Here is a 19,493-nt window from a genome sequence, read left to right on the forward strand (position 1 = left end):
GAAATAAGTATTTGATCCCCTACCAACCATTAAGAGTTCAGCCTCCTCCAGACCAGTTACACACTCCAAATCAACTTGGTGCCTGCATTAAAGACAGTTGTCTTAAATGGTCACCTGTATAAAAGACTCCTGTCCACAGACTCAATTAATCAGTCTGACTCTAACCTCTACAACATGGGCAAGACCAAAGAGCTTTCTAAGGATGTCAGGGACAAGATCATAGACCTGCACAAGGCTGGAATGGGCTACAAAACCATAAGTAAGACGCTGGGTGAGAAGGAGACAACTGTTGGTGCAATAGTAAGAAAATGGAAGACATACAAAATGACTGTCAATCGACATCGATCTGGGGCTCCATGCAAAATCTCACCTCGTGGGGTATCCTTGATCCTGAGGAAGGTGAGAGCTCAGCCGAAAACTACACGGGGGGAACTTGTTAATGATCTCAAGGCAGCTGGGACCACAGTCACCAAGAAAACCATTGGTAACACATTACGCCGTAATGGATTAAAATCCTGCAGTGCCCGCATGGTCCCCCTGCTCAAGAAGGCACATGTACAGGCCCGTCTGAAGTTTGCAAATGAACATCTGGATGATTCTGAGAGTGATTGGGAGAAGGTGCTGTGGTCAGATGAGACTAAAATTGAGCTCTTTGGCATTAACTCAACTCGCCGTGTTTGGAGGAAGAGAAATGCTGCCTATGACCCAAAGAACACTGTCCCCACCGTCAAGCATGGAGGTGGAAACATTATGTTTTGGGGGTGTTTCTCTGCTAAGGGCACAGGACTACTTCACCGCATCAATGGGAGAATGGATGGAGCCATGTACCGTCAAATCCTGAGTGACAACCTCCTTCCCTCCACCAGGACATTAAAAATGGCTCGTGGCTGGGTCTTCCAGCACGACAATGACGCAAAATATACAGCCGAGGCAACAAAGGAGTGGCTCAAAAAGAAGCACATTAAGGTCATGGAGTGGCCTAGCCAGTCTCCAGACCTTAATCCCATCGAAAACTTATGGAGGGAGCTGAAGATCCGAGTTGCCAAGCGACAGCCTCGAAATCTTAATGATTTACAGATGATCTGCAAAGAGGAGTGGGACAAAATTCCATCTAACATGTGTGCAAACCTCATCATCAACTACAAAAAACGTCTGACTGATGTGCTTGCCAACAAGGTTTTTACCACCAAGTATTAAGTCTTGCTTGCCAAAGGGATCAAATACTTATTTCTCTGTGCACAATGCAAATAAATATATATAATTTTGACTGTGATTTTCTGTTACTTTTTTTTATATAATCTATGTCTCACTGGTAAAATTAACCTAGCCTAAAAATTCTAGACTGTTCATGTCTATGGTCATGTCCAGGAAATGTATTTGAGATTTTGAGTAGTTGAGTGGGTTTGATGGTAGGATGGAACTTGTTAAAGTTGTTATGTAAAAGTAGCACTTCATGTTCAGAGCCTGTCCAGATTATCAGCAGGTCATCAATATACCGGAAATATGCTAGAGGTTTAGTGACGCAGATTGATAAAAACTCCTAGTTTAATAAAAACTATGAAACATCTGTGAGGTCAAAATGCTCACTACACCCTTAGATTAATTCCTCTAGGGGTGTAGTTTCCCAAATGGAGTCACTTTTGGGGAGATTCCACTGTACTGATACCTTTAGGGGCTTTGCAAATGCGACATGGTGCCAAGAAACCAATTAAGCAAAATCTGCGCTCCAAGTGGCGCACCTTCCCTTCTAAGCCCTACCGTATGCCCAAACAGCAGTTTATAACCACATATGGGGTATTTACATACTCTGGAGAAGTTGTTTTACAAATGTTGGGGGGCTTTTTCTTCTTTATTCCTTGCGGAAATAGGTGCTCTTTTGCTTCTGAGGCTGGTGCTTAAATCCACTAGCACACTAGGCCACATGTGGGATAGTTCTAAAAACTGCAGAATTTGTGCAATAATTATTGAGTTGCGTTTCTCTGGTAAAACCTTCTGTGTTACAGAAAAGCATGAATTTCTGCAAAAAAAAAATTATTTGTACATTTCACCTCTACTTTGCTTTAATTCTTGTGAAATGCGGAAAAGTGTTAAACTTTCTAAATGCTGTTTTGAATACTTTTTAAACTTGTGATTTATTGTATTGTATGGGCCTCTCAAAGCCACTTCGAACTGAACTGGACCCTGAAAAAAATAGCCATATGGAAATTTTCTTGAAAATGTGAGGAATATTTGCTAAAGTTCTAAGCCTTGTAACGTCCTAGAAAAATAAAAGGACGTTCAAAAAACGATGCCAATCTAAGGCTCTGTTCACATCTGCGTTGGGTTGACGTTCTGTCGGAGGTTTCCGTCAGAACGGGACCCTAAGCAGACACAAACTGACACCAATGGAAATCAGGTTTCCATTTCCATCACATTTGATTTGTTTTGTGCACCGGACCCGTAGTTTTGTCGGCAGCATAAGCGTGGTTTTAATCAATGGTGATGGAAACGGAAACCTCTGGTTTCCGTCAGTGTCAGTTTGTGTCTGCTTAGGGTCCAGTTATAACGGAAACCGCCGACGGAACGTCCGAACGGGACCCCAACACAGATGTGAACAGAGCCTAAAGTAGACATGGAAAAAAATGTTAATTAGCAACTTTTTTTGTGTGGTATAACTGTCTTACAAGCAGATACATTTAAATTGATAAAAATAAAAAATTTTCACTAAATTTGGTATTTTTCACAATTTAAATACTGAATGTATCGACCAAATTTTACCAGTAACGTAAAGTCCAATGTGTCACAAGAAAACAATCTCAGAATCGCTTTGATAGGTAGTAGCATTCCAAAGTTATTACCACATAAAGTGAGAGATGTCAGATTTGAAAAATAAGGCTCCGCCTGGAAGGTCAAAATTAATAGGGATGTAAAATAAGTGTGCATACTTTGCTTCTTACAATTCCCTGACAGGATTGGTATGCAAGTCTATAAATCAGTTTATTCTTTTATAGGGACAGGTGATGTAAGTGACATTGGCCTAGGGAAGGGACGTTACTATTGTGTAAATGTTCCCTTACAGGACGGAATCACGGATGACAAATATTACCAAGTCTGTGAAGGGTAAGAAATCTCACTTGACAGGGATTGTTTTCTTTGTTTAAATTAACTTAACACGGAGGAATCTTTATATTACAGACAAGCAAAGGCAAACAAAGACTGAGGGTTTTGTACCTGCCCTCTTTCTATATAAATGCAAACGCACAATGGTACCTGCCTCATCCTTTTTTAACCGATTTTTCCATATTGAAACTCCTTGTCCATAGTTGTCAAATTATTACTTAAATCTTGGTGGTTGGCTGTAAACCACGCCAGCTCAATGTTGTATTGTAATATATTTTGCATGTGAGTGTTAAAATCTTACATGTGGATTTGATGGCGGTTTAACCCTTTCCATTGCGAAGATCTAAATCTACTGCAACATAATATGCACATTACGGATTTTAACCCCTTCCAGCTATTGGGCGTAACTGTACATCCGAAAACCAAGCGAGTTCCCGCAGACGGGCGTACAGTTACGCCCTGCAGATAAAGCGAGCACAGGATCTGTGCGCGCTCTATCTTCAGCGGTTGTCAGCTGTTATACACAGCTGACATTCCGATGCGATGGCTGTTACCGCCGATCGCAGCCATTTAACCCCTTCTGTAACCTCCCTCTGTAACCCCCGGGCCCCCCGCGATGGATCGTGGGTGGCGATTGTTGCTATGGCAACCAGGAATCCGTTACTAGGCTTCCTGGTTGCCAAGGTACGGTAGCCTATTAGGTCCTGCCCGAGGCAGGACGTAATACGCTAACTGTCAAATGAAGAATGACAGTTACGATACACTGCACTACATAAGTAGTGCAGTGCATCGTACCGGGGATCAGAAGACCACATCTTCAAGTCCCCAGGTCGGTGTAAAAGAAAAATGTGAAAGAAAAATAAATAAATAATAAAAACACCACTTGCCCTGTTTCCCTGATCAACTCCTTTATTATTACGAAAAAAAAAATAAAATATGAAAAAAAACTATACATAATAAGTATCGCCGCGTTCGGAACGGCCTGATCTATAAAAATATCACATTCTTTTTACCACACGGTGAACACCGTAAAAATTTTTAATAAAAAGCAATGACAGCATTTATTTATTTTTGGTCATCTTGTCTCAAATTTTTTTTAATGAAAAGTGATCAAAAAGTTGCAAGTAACGCAAAATGGTACCAATAGAAACTACAGTTCGTCACGCATAAAACAAGCCATCCCGCAGCGATATCAACGAAAAAATAAAAAAGTTATGACTGTCAGAAAATGGCGACACTAAAACATGATTTTTTTTTTAGAATAGAGTACGTGGGAACGTAAAAAAACAATATAAATTTGGTGTCTCTGTAATCGTATCGCCCCGCAGAATAAAGTTAACATGTTGTTTATACTGCACGGTGAACACTGTAAAAAAGAAAAAGAAACGTGCTGGAATGGCTGTTTTTTGGTTTCCTCATCTCCCAAAAAATGGAATAAATAGTGATAAAAAAATCGCATGTACCCCAAAATAGCACCAATAAAAATTACAGCTCGTTCCACAAAAAACGCGCCCTCACACAGCACCGTCAACGGAAAAATAACTCGTTATGACTCTCAAAACACAATGATGCAAAATGATTCTAAATGACGGCCCAGACTCCTTTTTAGGTCCAGTAGAATTTCACTAAATACCCCACATCGTCATTTGCTGGACCCCACAGCTGGACCCTGTAGATGCATGGCTGATGAGGAAACTTTAGGGCCTTGTGCTGCTTATAGGGCTAGTGAAGAAGTCAAATATAAGGCAACACTGGAGCGCAGATATTTTGTATAATACCCAATAAACCCGGCCTGTGCATAAAGGATTGGTTCAAAGCGAACCACACCAATCCATGGATTATTCATTCACCCCATTATTACATCATCCTATTATGAGCTGTTGCACTCCGCCCAGCTTACATATGCCCTGATGTACTCCGCCCAGCTTACATATGCCCTGATGTACTCCGCCCAGTTTACATATACCCTAATGTACTCCGCCCATCTTACATATACCCTGATTTACACGCACAGATTACATATACCCTGATGTACTCCACAGATTACATATATCCTGATGTACTACGCACAGTTTACATATACCCTGATGTACTCCGCCCAGCTTACATATGCCCCCCACATTATAAGCTGAAATACCACTAATACACCAAGCAAAATCTGCGCTTCAAAAGCCAAATGGTGGTCCAACTGAGCCTGGCAGTGTACCCAAACGGCAATTTATGACCGCATATGGGGTATTCTGGAGAACCCGCTTAACAATTTATGGGATGTGTGTCTACGGTGGTACAAGCTGGGCACAACACATTGGGCACTGAAATGGCATATTTGTGGAAAACAGCAATTTTCAATCTGCAACATCTATTGTTTACTCATTTTTGCAAAACACTTGTGCGGTCAAAATGCTCACAACACACCTAGATCAATTCTTTGAGGGATCTAGTTTCCAAAATGGGGTAATTTTTCGGGGGGTACCACTGTATTGGTACTATAGCTCAATGCAACATGGTGTGAAAAAAAGAATTTTATAAAATCTCCACTCCAAATACTAAATGGCGCTCCTTCCCTTTAGAGCCTTACTGTGTGTCCAAATAGCAGTTTATGACCACGTGTGGGGTATTTCCCTACTCTGAAGAAGTTGCTTTACAAATGTTACGGTGCTTTTTCTTATTTGTTGAGAAAATGAAAATTTTTTAACTAATGCTGCGTCTTATTGGAAAAATGTAATTTTTTTAAATCAAACCAATTTTATTGATACGAACACAGAAAAGAAATAACATAGTAACATTCACATTTCAATTTTCCAACATCGTATACAATGACAGCATATCAGGAAATCCCCAACTTCCCCCCTTTCCCCCCTCCCCGCACGGCCCCCACTATATCTCCGCCCTTTGTTTCTACCGTGTTTCCCCGATAGTAAGACACCCCCGATTGTAAGACGTATCGGGGGTTTCAGGGGGGTCGGCTAATATAAGCCGTACCCCGAAAGTAAGACATATGTCTTACTTTCGGGGAAACACGGGGGTATTGCCGCCTCCTGCCCACTTCCGCGCCGCCCCCCTCTCCATACGTCACCGCGCCGTCCCCTGCACTTGTCAATGCCGCCTCCTGCTTAAAATACGGTAATGCACACAGTATTAATCATACATCAGTAAAACATACACACTGGCATACTGGGGTATCATCTGCTGTATGTAACCCAGTGGGTATCAGCAGGTGTAACACTGGATTAAATACAGCAGGTGGTACTGTATCACACTGGGTTAGATACAGGTATAGGTACAGGTTTGCACTTTGCTGTGCCCACATGAGCTGTTTGACGGCTTAGGACGCGCCTATGCAAATTTACTCGGGCACGTCCCTACTCCAAAGAAACCTCCCCCCCCCCCCCGCCCGTCACAGAAGGTAAAATGCATATAAACTAAAAAAACACATTTTACACAGTTTTTTTAGCTGTCAGTGCCCCTTTAACTGCGGGATGCGGACGGTTAGAGCGGGATGAGCGGAGGGATGTGGAGGCCGCGGGAGCAGCAGTAATGTTTTCCGTGGTCCATCAGGACCATGGACAACATACAAAATCACGCTGTGTGGGATACTGTATGGAGCTGTAACCCTATAGGAGGCTATGTGGGATACTGTATGGGGCTGTAACCCTATGGGAGACTGTGATATGGAACCACAAGCAGTGCTTATACCGTATGCTATATTTTTGCCCCTAGACATGAGCGCTTCCGATTCCAGTGGTAAAAGGAAGAGTTACACCGTGGAGTATAAAAAAAGCGATTGTCGAAGAATCTTGGGGCAAAAATGTAGTGCAGTTCTGCAAGGAGAAAATGTTGGATCACCGACTGGTCCAAAAATGGCGTGCAGAATACACTAACCTGAGTGAAAAAGTGGAGAGCGGAATGGCTAAAAAGCGCAAGATTGGATGTGGTCGGCAACCAATGTATACAGAGCTGGAAAGCCTGGTCTCTGAGTGGGTTGCAGACAGGAGAGCAAAGACATTGGTGGTGACCAGGGCTCAGATTCAGGAATATGCACTTGCAGTGTCGCCACAGTTTGACATTTCCCCTGAACAATTCAAGGCATCACAGCACTGGGTGGATAACTTTCTTGAACACAATGACCTGTCTTTGAGAAGATCCACAACCCTCTTTAGGTTGGAAGATGCTGAGATTGTTAAACGTGCATTAGCCTACAAGAAGTTTGTGGATGACATTGACTTCTCTAAATACAGTCTTTGCAACATGATCACCATGGATGAAACTGCCGTGTTCATGGGCCAAGCAGCTCAAACCACCATTGATCAACGAGGTGCCTCCTCAGTGTACGTTCCCTCCACCGCTTATGAAAGTGCACGTGTCACCTGCATTTTGACGATTCGTCTGGATGGCACTAAAGCAACACCGCTACTCATTGCAAAGGGCAAGAAGGAGAAGATTGAGCGGGTTTCTGGCATTTATGTGCTGGAAACTGAAAAAGCCTGGGCCACACAAGATGTTATAAGAAAGTGGCTTGATTTAATGCTGCCGCTTGTAATGCGCGGGAACAAAAGAGGGATGCTGATCTGGGATGCAGCCAGCACACACCGCGCCAAAACCATGAAAAACTTCCTTCATGAGCGGAGAATCGACCAAATCATGATTCCTGCAGGGATGACGGCTTATCTTCAGACTCTCGATATCGCCATTAACAAGCCGTTCAAGGACTATCTGCGTGTGGAAATCAATGACTACATTGAAAACCGGATGGAGAGAAATGTACGTGGGAACTTTGTGAAGCCCAGACTGCCAGAGATTGTTAACTGGGTGAAGAATTCTTGGAATAAGATCACTAACACCTGCGTTGCAAATGCACTGCGGGCTGGCTACCTGGACAAAGCCTGCTCATTTCAGGACAGTGCCGTTGCTACCCATGAGAAATATGGGCCAATGATTCGGCAAGAAATGTCGTCCCGAGAGTCCCAAGAAAATCCACAGGAACCTAAGAGTGTGGATGTTTATGATGATATTCCTGAGGATGATGACATGGTTGTCATGGAATAAATCTGTTTTATCTTCCAGTATTCCACTGTTCGTTCTTACCATTTTTCATTGTTTTACATGTTTTGCAATGTTGTAACAAGACATTCTTGGCACTTCCTTTTATAAAACTGTTTTGTGGTGAATACAATACTGTTCAGGTTGTTAATAAATGTTAATTTTATGGTTAAAACAAAAAATTCGACAATTTTTTTCCAATATAAGACATACCCCGAAAGTAAGACATAGTGGGGCTTTTGGGGATAAAAAGAAAGTAAGACACTGTCTTTCGGGGAAACACGGTAGTACCATTCCTGGCCAGAGCACATTTCTCTTATCAAGTTTCCCCACCACCCCTTTTTGCTCCAGACTCTATCACCTCCAGTTCCTCAGACGACTCTCGCCCTTATTCTGCTCAGTTCAGGTGTCAGCACCTCAGGACAGGCCAGCCATCTGCTCCATTGTTTCTCAAATTTTTTTTCCGTGCCCCTTTTAGAAAATATCTTATGCTCCATCAGGATATTATAGTTCAACATTCCTACAATTTCCCTCATCCCTGGTGGCTCCGCATCCAGCCAGTGTTTAGCAATGCATTTCCTTGTTTGATATAATATCTTGGCAATTGCCAGGTTTGCCATTCTGTCACTCTCCAATTCTCCCATTGCTCCCAACAACATAACTTTAGGGTCTGCCGCCAATTCCCGACCATACACCTGCTTTATCAGATCCAATATTTCCCCCCATAGGGTCCTCAGAGCCTCACATGACCAAAACATATGCAGTATATCCGCTTTCTCTTCCGTGCACCTAGGACATTTAGCATCCGCTCTAATACCCATCTGTTTTAATACCCACGGGGTAGAGTTGTGATCTCCTCTGCGCCAGACTGAGCGATAAGTGACATGTGGATGCTAATATCTCCTCCCACTCCTCCTCAGTCAATGGACCAACATCCTGTTCCCATTTCGCTTTTACCAGCACCATTGGGTTTCCCAGGTGTTTGGACAGCAAGCTCCTGTACGCCATTGAGATCAGGCCTTTGGTCGTGTCAGCCCTTCCCACATACTCCAGGACCCCAAGAGCACAGACCGTCAGGTCCACCACATGCGCCTGTAGGGCATGACGGATCTGCAAATATTGATAAAACATATTGTGCTCTAGTGGAAATAGGTCTTTCAACTGCTGAAATGATCTCAACCCGTTATCATCATACAAGTGTTGTATTCGTCTAACCCCTGCCAACTCCCATTTTTGCATGCCCTCTAATTGGTATAATTCCCACAGGACCGGATTATGTCATAGGGGAGTATATTTGGTGCACATTCCCACTCCCAGGATCTGTTTGCATTGCCACCATACTTTATGTATCAGGAGTAACGTTGGTTTAGCACTCGCCAATCTCTTAAAGGTATGCGCTTCCAGACTCTCTAGTGGGTTGTGTCCTCCCCCCATATATGACAATAAACGTGCACTGGAACCCCAAGTCTCTGTGTCCTCCCATCCCTTAAATTGTTGGCTCTGGGCAGCCAGGTAATATATCCAGGCATTTGGCAGCGCGACCCCCCCTTCGTCTTTGGGCAATTGCAATTTCTCCAATTTAATCCTTGGAACCCCTTTTTTCCATACCAGATCCCGAAAGAGATTGTGCAATCGTCTGAACCATTGCTTAGGTATCCATACTGGGGAGTTATGAAGAATGTATAAAACTTGAGGCATAAGGATCATCTTGATTAGGTTAGTCCTCCCCAGAGCAGAGAGCGGGAGCCTGTTCCAGGCATCCACCTTTTGTTTCACCTTAAGCAGCAGTGGTGAGACATTCAAAGACATGTAGTCTTGGACCCTAGCCGTCACCTTAACCCCTAGGTACGTAAATTCAGAGACTATCGGAATCCGGGGTCCCTCTCCAGTATCTACAATATTCACTGTATCAAGTGGCATCAAAGCAGACTTGGTCCAGTTAATATTTAATCCCGAGAACTCCCCAAACCTTGTGATCGTATCCATTACTACCTGCAGTGTATTCTCAGTGTCCGTCATATATATTAAAATGTCGTCTGCATATAATGAAATTTTTTCCTCCATTTCCCCATATTGCAAGCCTCTTATACGCTCCTCCTGTCTTATGAGGCACGCCAGTGGCTCTACCGCCAACGCGACTAGTAATGGTGACAGTGGGCACCCCTGTCGCGTACCCCGGGCCAGTGAAAATGTCTCAGACATTGCACCATTCACCCGTATGCGGGCTGTAGGGGCCACATACAACAACTGTACCCACTTCACGAAGTTAGGGCCGAATCCCATCTTTTCTATTACCCGCCATAAATACCCCCATTCTACGCAGTCGAACGCTTTTGCAGCATCTAACGTTAGCACCGCCCTTCCTCCTTGCTCATCCGGTGCCGCCTGAAGATTTAAAAACAGCCGCCTGAGGTTGACCGCTGTCGATTTGGAGGGCATGAACCCCGATTGGTCTTCATGCACAACATGCTGTACCACCCTGTTCAGCCGCAGTGCCAATATCTTTGCCAAAATCTTGACATCCGATGTCAACAAGGATATTGGTCTGTAGGACTCCGGTAATTGACTGTCTTTCCCCTCTTTTGGGAGAACCACTATCGTAGCCTCATATAGGGAGTCTGGTAGTTAACCTCTGTCAAAACTATCCTGCAAAGTACTCAAATATTCTGGCGCGAGTTCCGTCCCATATTCCTTATAGATTTCCCCCGGTAACCCATCTGGACCCGGAGCTTTCTCATTTGCCATATCTCTTATCGCCTGTTCCAACTCCTCTAGTGAAATAGGGGTCTCCAATCTTTCACGGTCCTCCCGGCCCAAGGTAGGCAAATTAATGTTTCCCAGGTACTCGTCCAATTGCTGTGTGTCGTAATGCACTTTGGATGTATATAGGTCAGTGTAAAACCGCTGGAATATGTGCAGGATTTGCCCTGTGTCTGTCTCCACCCTCACCCCCTCCCCCCTAAGGCCATGAATGAAATTATTACCCCCATGCGGTTTTGCCATCCTAGCGAGTAATCTCCCCGCCATTTCCCCTTCTTCATAATATTGCTGTTTAAGGAATAATCTTTTATTATCCGCCATTGTTAGTTGGTGATTTTTTAACAACGTCTGTGCCTCCACCCAATGTCGAAGTGTCTCCTCGGATCCCTCTTCTACATGTCTCCCTTCTGTTTCTGTCACCCGATCCTCTAAACTTTCTCCCAACTGCCTGGATTTAGTTTTAATTCGTTTAATATTTTGAATGAATACTCCTCTCAGCCAGGCTTTCATGGCATCCCATAACACTCCCCGCGGCACCGACTCCGTATTAAAATTAAAATATTCTTTAATCAGGTTCCGTATTTCCTCGCCATCCATTAATCTTAACCAAAACGCATTCAGCTTCCAATTCCCGGGGTTCCTGGTATGCCTTACACCCACTTCCAGCGTCACCGCCATCGGAGAGTGGTCTGACAATGCCCTCTGTAGGTACTCTATTTGCGCTATGTATGGCACCGCTGAAGCTGTGCATGCTACCAAGTCCATTCGCGAAAGTGACTGAAATGTGGATGATGCACACGAGTACTGCCTCACCCCTGGATGTTTATCTCTCCAAATATCCCGCAGACCCAATTCCTCCATTAATCTTCCAAAGGCGGTCAGATCTCCTCTTTGCCCTCCTCCTCCTCTATGAAACCTATCCAACCCTTCAGACATTCTCTGCATTAAAATCCCCCATCACGATTAGCGGTACCTCAGGCCACCTGGAGAGTTTCTCCGTAACTCGTTTCAGTACAGTGCTAGAATAAGGCGGAGGGATATACAACACTACCAGAATACACTCCCAGAGATATATAGTACAGTGCACTCCCACATACCTCCCCTCCACATCAGAAAAGGACGAATGACAGACAAAGGGAAGACTCCTGTGTATCAGCAAACTCACCCCCCTGGAATAAGTCGTATGAAAAGAGTGAAACCCATGTGCGATCCACACTCTCTGCAATAAGGATACAGACTCTCTAGTCAGATGCGTTTCTTGCAGCCCCACTATCAGGGCATTTTGCTGTTTAACCCAGTTAAAGATTGCCTGTCGTTTCCTAGCTTCCCGTATTCCCCGGACATTCCAGGATAGACATTTAACCGATCCCATCAGGCGTCATATCTTTAAGAAATCTGTTACTCCTCCAGCCTGCTCCAGTCAAGATATTAGGCCGTGCGTTCCCTCCCTCCTCCCCTCCCCCTCCAGCAAAACCTCCCCTCCGAAAAGGGTCAGAGCGACATGTACTGTCTCTCCTATCCAGCAGAAACGCACCATAGTGCGAACTTTTAACATGCCCTACTGGCATCACTCTTTGAACTGTTTAACTTTCTCACCACTTCCAGTGAGCGCTGGCTCCCACTGCTATTCGCATGTATTAAACAATCCCACACAATCAGCAGAATTTACAGATACATTAGGTACCCAGTAACATTCCCTCAATAACATTGCCGTCAGGTGCGGCCATTCTTGTTAAAAGGATACCACCCTGCTGTGTTTCAGACAAGGGTGTTCACACACTTCGGAGAACTGCATAATAACATATAATATGCTACAGTCCCATAAACGCCAACATGGCTCCAGACTTCACCGCCCAGGCGGGCTTTCACGCATCTTCTTCTCCAGCCGGTCTCCGCAGCCGTGCCTCATTGCTATCCAGCCATCTTGCAGCCTCTCTGGGGTTCTCAAAGAATGAAGCAGTCCCAAAAGCAACCACCCGCAATTTGGCCGGATACATCATGGAGTATGGTATGGACAAGTTCCTCAGACGTTTCTTTACATCCCAATATTGCAGCCGCTTCTTCTGTACCTCCGCGGAGAAATCCGGATAAAAGGATATTTTGGCGCCATTGATGGAGATATCCTGCCGTTCCCTTGCCTTCCTCAGGATCTTATCTCTGTCCTTGTAGTGCAACAGCTTCACTAAGACCGGCCTCGGGGGCCTCCCCGGTGGTCCCGGTCTGGTAGGTACTCTGTGTGCTCTTTCAACAGCATATAAAGGAGACAGTTCATCCCGGCCAAACTGCTCCAGCAGCCATTTTTCAAAAAACTCATCCGAGTTATTGCCCTCCGTTTTTTCCGGCACTCCGACCAAACGCACGTTGTTTCTGCGTAGCCGATTCTCTAAATCATCCGCCTTAGCCTGCAGGGCCACCACCGCCAAGGACTGAGACTGCACATCCCGCCTGAGCTCCGGCAGAACATCTTCCACTTCAGACACACTCCCCTCAATAACTGTGGTTCTTTCTGCCACTTTCTGTAAGTCATTACGTAACAACAGTATATCTTCCTTCAGGCTTCCCACCTGCCCGGTCAGCACAGATAAAATTGAGGAGTTCTGCTTTACCGCAGCGAATATATCAGCAAGGGAAGGCTCCTTCACCTGGTCTCTCCTGCTATGCGTTCTGCCGCCATCTTCCTCCACACGCCTGTCCCGCCGCTGACTCCCCAGCTCTTCCTCCTCCTCACTCACCGTGTCCTCTCCCAGCACGGAGTATCTGGAACCTGAGGCCATGCTGTCTGCCTTCCCACGGCCAGCCACCGGCGTCTTGCCTGCTGCAGATCCGCTCGCACGAGGGGTTCTTGCAAATCTCTCCAGCCTGTCTGCCGCCTCAGACCGCATGTGCCTGCTCCTGCATTCAGTCTCCTCGGCGCCATCTTGCCTTCTCGGCCCCGGACTCGCCGGCGGCGTTTTTTGCTTCTTAGAACGGGTCATTGCAGCTGTATTAAGCGGTACAGACTCCTCCAGCCTCCCAGCCTCCAGATCGGGGAATATTACCGGGTAATTCAGGGATAATCTGTACTTTCAGGATGAATACAGCAGGAGCTCCAGCCACACACGTCCTCTTACATCTGCTGCTAGGCCACGCCCCCTTCACTGCGCATTTCTAATAAAATATGAGACACCTGTGGGGTCAAAATGCTCACTACCCCCCTAGATGAATTCCTCAATGGGTGTAGTTTGCCAAATGGAATCACTTTTGGGTAGTTTCCACTGTACTGCTACCTAAGGGGCTTTGCAAAAGCGACATGGCGCGGAAAAACCAATCCAGCAAAATCTGCTCTCCAAAAGCCAAATGGCGCTCCTTCCCTTCTGAGCCCTGATGTGTATTCATACAGTACTTTATTACCACATATGGGGTATTTCCGTACTCTGGAGAAGTTGCTTTACAAATGTTACGGTGATTTTTCTACAGCCGGCCGTTTTTCCGAGCTGTGCTCCCATTATAAAGTATAGGAGCACGGCCCGTAAAATAAAAAAATAGAACATGTTCTATCTTTTTAACGGCACGTGCACCTTCCCGTGAGAAAACGGGAAGGTACCCGTGGCCAACAGAAGTCTATGGGCCCGTTATTTCGGGTCGTAATTACGACCCGTAAGAACGTTTTTTTTTTACGGTCGTGTGCATGAGGCCTAACACAGAAGGTTTTACATGAGAAACGCAACTCAATATTTATTGCCCAGATTCTGCAGTATTTAGAAATATCCCAAATGTGACCCTAGTGCGCCAATAGACTTAAGCACTGGCCTCAGAAGCAAAGGAGCACCTAGTGGATATTATTAGAATATGTTTTAGGCTCCATGTCTGGTTTGAAGAGGTCTTGTGGTACCTAAACAAGGGAAACCCCCAAAAAGTGACCCCATTTTGGAAACTACACCCCTAAAAGAATTTATCTAGTTGTATAGTGAGTATTTTAACCCCACACTTTTTTTTGCTGAATTTATTGGCGTTGGTCTGAAAATGAAAATCTACATTTCTTCTGAAGAAACATAGACATTTTAAATTTTTGCAAGGAATAAAGGAAAAAAAGCACCCCAACATTTGTAAAGAAATTTATCCTGATTACGGCAATATGTTATGTTATGTTATGTTTGAACACATTACAGCCCTCAGAAGGGAAGGAGCGCTATTTGGCTTTTGGAGCTCAAATTTTGCTATAATGGTTTTCGGTGCCATGTCGCATTTGCAACGCCCTGGAGGGACCAAAACAGCGAAAACCCCCCAAAAGTGACCCCATTCACTATCAGAATCCAAGAGAGCAAATGCCTCTTCAGCGGTATATAACTTGCGTGCCATTTTTTTTCCGTTTTTTTTTTTTTTTTACTTTTTTGTAACAGTTTTAATAAAAGTAAGAAAGAAAAAGTCCACTAATCCATTGATCAATACATTTATGAACAACCCTAAGGCCCTGTTCACACTGAGTTTTTTTACGAGTTTTTCAGCGCGGAAACCGCTCTGCAAAACTCGTCAAAAACCGCCCAAAAATGTCTCCCATTGATTGCAATGGGAGTTGGACGAGCTTTTTTTAACGTGAGCAAAAAAAACGCAGCGCGGTAAAAAGAACCGACATGACCTATCTTGAGGCGGTTTCCGCCTCCAAAACCCCATTTCAATCAGTCAGAAGGGTAAAAAAAAACACCTCGACGAGTGTTTTGACGAGTTTTTGTCAAACCACTGTGCAAAAAACCGTCTGTAGCAGTTTTTGCAGGAGGAATTTTCCTCCTTCAAAAAACTCTGTGTGAACGCAGCCTAACAATGAATCAATGTATTTAGAATTTACAGACGTGTAAAATATATGAAGAGATTTTTCTAAGTATATGTGTGTATACGTATATATTACACGTACTTATATATCTACATGATGTTATAGATGTATAACATCCCTAATTATTAATTTTTAGTATTCACAAATTTCAAATATATGTCTATATATAATATATATTGCGTGTGTGTGTGTGTGTGTGTGTGTGTGTGTGTGTGTGTGTGTGTGTGTGTATATATATATATATAAGTATATATGTGTGTGTGTGTGTGTGTATATAAGTATATATGTGTGTGTGTGTGTGTGTATATATATATATATATATATATATATATATATATATACATTATAAGCTCTAATTGATTAATAATTAACTAATTAATTGTCCTAGTCTGAGTACGATCTACCTAACCGACTACCTAAGCTATAACTAGCTGCCTTGCCTACACTAAACTATCTATGTGGAGGTGTCTTTTGTATGTTTCACATTCATTGTGTCTTTATAGAGTCACACAGCAGCTGCTCCGCACAGTGCTTCTTCTCCCCCACTGCCTCAGAACGATCTGACAGGGAGGGAGGAGAAACGTAGCACACAGCACGAAAGTTTGTTGTTGCAACAAACTTTGCCGGGTATCACCATGATAGTTTTATCATGGTGATCACGTCATCGGGACCGACACCAATCTGGTCCTGATGTCTTCTCTCAGCACTTAGGCTGCTAGTAGCAGCGTGTGCTGAGAGATTCAGAGCACAGGGAGAGCGCTGTGCACTCTGTTCTGACACCACGTAGATTAACGGGCTGCATGACAAAAGCCCAGCACTGCAGCCCGTTAATCTACGTGGGCTGTACGTGAAGGGGTTAAGGGGTGCAGTTTTTAAAATGGGGTGATTTGTCAGGGTTCCTAATATATAAGGCCCTCAAAGCCACTTCAGAACTGAACTGGTCCCTAAAAAATAGGTTTTGGAAATTTTCTTGAAAATTTGAGAAATTGCTTCTAAACTTATAAGCCTTGTAACGTCCTAGAAAAATAAAAGGATGTTCAAAAAATGATGTCGATCTAAAGTAGACATATGGGAAATGTTAGCTAGTAACTATTTTGTGTGGTATAACTATCTGTCTTACAAGCAGATACATTTGAATTTAGAAAATGCTAATGTTTTGCAAATTTTCTCTAAATTTTGGTGTTTTTCAAACAAAAATATTGAATATATCGACCAAATTTTTTCACTAACTTAAAGTACAATATGTCACGAGAAAACAATCTCAGAATCGCTTGGATAGGTAAAAGCATTCCCAAGTTATTACCACATATAACATATACAGTAACACACGTCAGATTTAAAAAATGAGGCTGTCATTTGGTCCAAAAGTGGCTGCGTCCTTAAGGGGTTAAACATCTGCAACGTGTCCTCAAATCTGCAGTAAAAGACTGTTAATTGTGAATGAGGTTTTAAAAACTCCATTCATAAGTATTGTACTATACATTGTTGTATCTGAACATCTGCAACTAATCCACCATGTGAAAACTTGGCCTTAGGATCTGTTCTCACCATGTTCGGTGGAAGCTAATTTATCCCACACAGTTGTAGTGACCGCCAACACGCCTTTTCACCGCTACCACTTATGTGCTTTATTCTGATTCATACTCCTTTTTCACGGCGCTGCTTTAGAATAAATCTACAGAGCAGGGAGCTGTTAAATCGCCCTGCTCTCCGCTACCATAGGTAGTGGAAAGCTGGGGGCCTCGCTACTCGAACGGGTGAGATCGATATCAGTATCGATCTCACCCTTTTAACCCCTCAGATGCGGCGCTCAATAGCGAGCACCGCATCAGAGTTCTTTTGGAGAGAGGGAGGGAGCTCCCTCTCCCACCGACACCCGGCAATAAGATCGCCGAGTGTCTGTGTCTCCGATGGCAGCCTGGGGCCATAAAGAAAGTAAATACCTGCTAGGCCATGCCTGAGGCATGGCATAACAGAAGCTTGTCCGTTTTAAACGAATAGGCAGAAGTATTGCAGTGTATTATAATAGCGATCGAATGATCGCATATTAAAATCCCCTAGTGGGACTATTATAAAAGTTAAAAGAAAGTTTAATAAAGTTAATAAAAAAAAATGAAAAACCCACTTTTTCCCCTTACAAAATGCTTTACTATTAAAAAACTCCAAAATAAAGTAAAATAATTGCAGATATTTGGTATTGCCGCGTCCGTAACGACCCCGACTATAAAGCTCTTACATTATTTAACCCGCACGGTGAACGTAAAAAATAATCTAAAAAACAATGGAAAAATTGCTGTTTTCTGTGAATCCTGCCTTAATAAAAATTTGATAAAGAGATGAAAAAGACGCATCTACTCCAAAATGGTACCAATAAAAACTACAAGTCGTCCTGCAAAGAAAAAGCCCTCATACAACTGCATCGGCGGAAAAATAAAAAAGTTATGGCTCTTCAAATATGGAGACACGAAAATAAATAATTTTGAAAAAAAGTGTTTTTACTGTGTAAAAGTAGTAAAACATACAAAATCTATACAAATTTGGTATCATTGCAATCGTAACAACCCACTGAATAAAGTTATTGTGTTATTTATACCACACGGCAAGCGGCGTAGATTTAGGATGCAAAAAGTGGCGAAATTTCTTCTTTTTTTTTCTTAGAAAAAAAAAGTTCATAAAAGTTCATTAATAAATGATATGTATCCCAAAATGGTGCTATTAAAAAATACAACTTGTCCTGCAAAAAACAAGACCTTATACAGCAATGTCGACACAAAAATAAAAGGTTATAGCTCTTGGAATGCGACGATGGAAAAATGTAAAAAAATAGCTTGGTTATTAAGGTTTAAAATAGGCTGGTCATTAAGGGGTTTATGGGTTACTGGGACAGCATAATATTTTTGTTAGTCTAATAAAGCTTGTGGCAACTTGGGGTAAGTTAGCTCACAGGGCTGCACAAACCCTGGGACACTTCACATTTTTTTTCTACCTCCCACCGTTATTTAGATATTGGTGCCGTTATATTTGGCGCCCGATATTTAAATAACCCCCTGAACAGTCAATGGGGCGTGTACTGTCAAGGGGGTGTGTTCCTATGGCTGTAACACTGTTCAATCAGATATGGACATTGCCACAGCATGAGAGTGTGCGAACAGGCAAGGGGGCGTGTCAGTGCTACCGACCGTGTGAGCTTGAGAGGAGAGCACCCTCTCATCTCTTCAGCTCTTGTGAAAGATCAGTCTTAAATTGTCTGGCAAGGGGGCTTCCCTAGCTAAACTAAACATATAGCTTCCCTAGCTATCAGGGTGAAAGGCCTTCTGCCCAGCACCTTACAACAAACGTCTTCTTATCGGAACTTCTGACTACCTCAGACTGGCAGCATTGTGTGAATAGATAACACCTTTCTTAAAGGAACCTTATCAGCTGGCCGCTAATGAGATTCCTAAGGAAGCCTAAACCCTGGACTGTCCTAAAGACGGAGTGGAACTTTTACTATTCTCTTCCACACCAAGGAGAAAGGGCACTTTCTCTTAACATTCCTTTTAATTATATAATTCTGGGCCCAAATACTGCCCCTTAGTAGCTGCACTGCTACAAGCTGTACAAAGAATAAACCAAGACTCATGTTCATAAGTCCTGTGTATTCATAAGGAGGGTGAAGCCCCTCATGAATACAACGACCAGTGTCACTGACATGTGAGGGGGCACAGATAGTGGGCATCATTCCCTTGATCAAATGCTTGACTTCTAAGCATATAGTTCAGTGTATTCCTTTTTCCAGGATAATTAG

At 43.5% G+C, this 19,493-nt stretch overlaps 1 protein-coding gene across 4 annotated transcripts in view; it reads left to right on the forward strand.

Annotated features, from left to right (window-relative positions):
• HDAC8 (histone deacetylase 8) overlaps positions 1–19,493 on the forward strand; it is a 128,771-nt gene that overhangs the window by 82,925 nt on the left and 26,353 nt on the right. For 3 of the 4 annotated variants that reach the window (XR_012850144.1, XM_075834264.1, XM_075834265.1), the window contains one exon: positions 2,991–3,099. The exons of the other annotated variant lie outside the window; for it this stretch is intronic. Coding sequence is in view for 2 of the 3 variants with exons in the window: in XM_075834264.1 (XP_075690379.1) it covers positions 2,991–3,099 (109 nt within the window). In the remaining variant the exon portion in view is untranslated. The remainder of the gene's footprint in view (positions 1–2,990; positions 3,100–19,493) is intronic. 4 annotated transcript variants of the gene reach the window in all.

Source organism: Rhinoderma darwinii, chromosome 8, assembly GCF_050947455.1.
Source record: "Rhinoderma darwinii isolate aRhiDar2 chromosome 8, aRhiDar2.hap1, whole genome shotgun sequence".
NCBI classification, from domain to species: domain Eukaryota; kingdom Metazoa; phylum Chordata; class Amphibia; order Anura; family Rhinodermatidae; genus Rhinoderma; species Rhinoderma darwinii.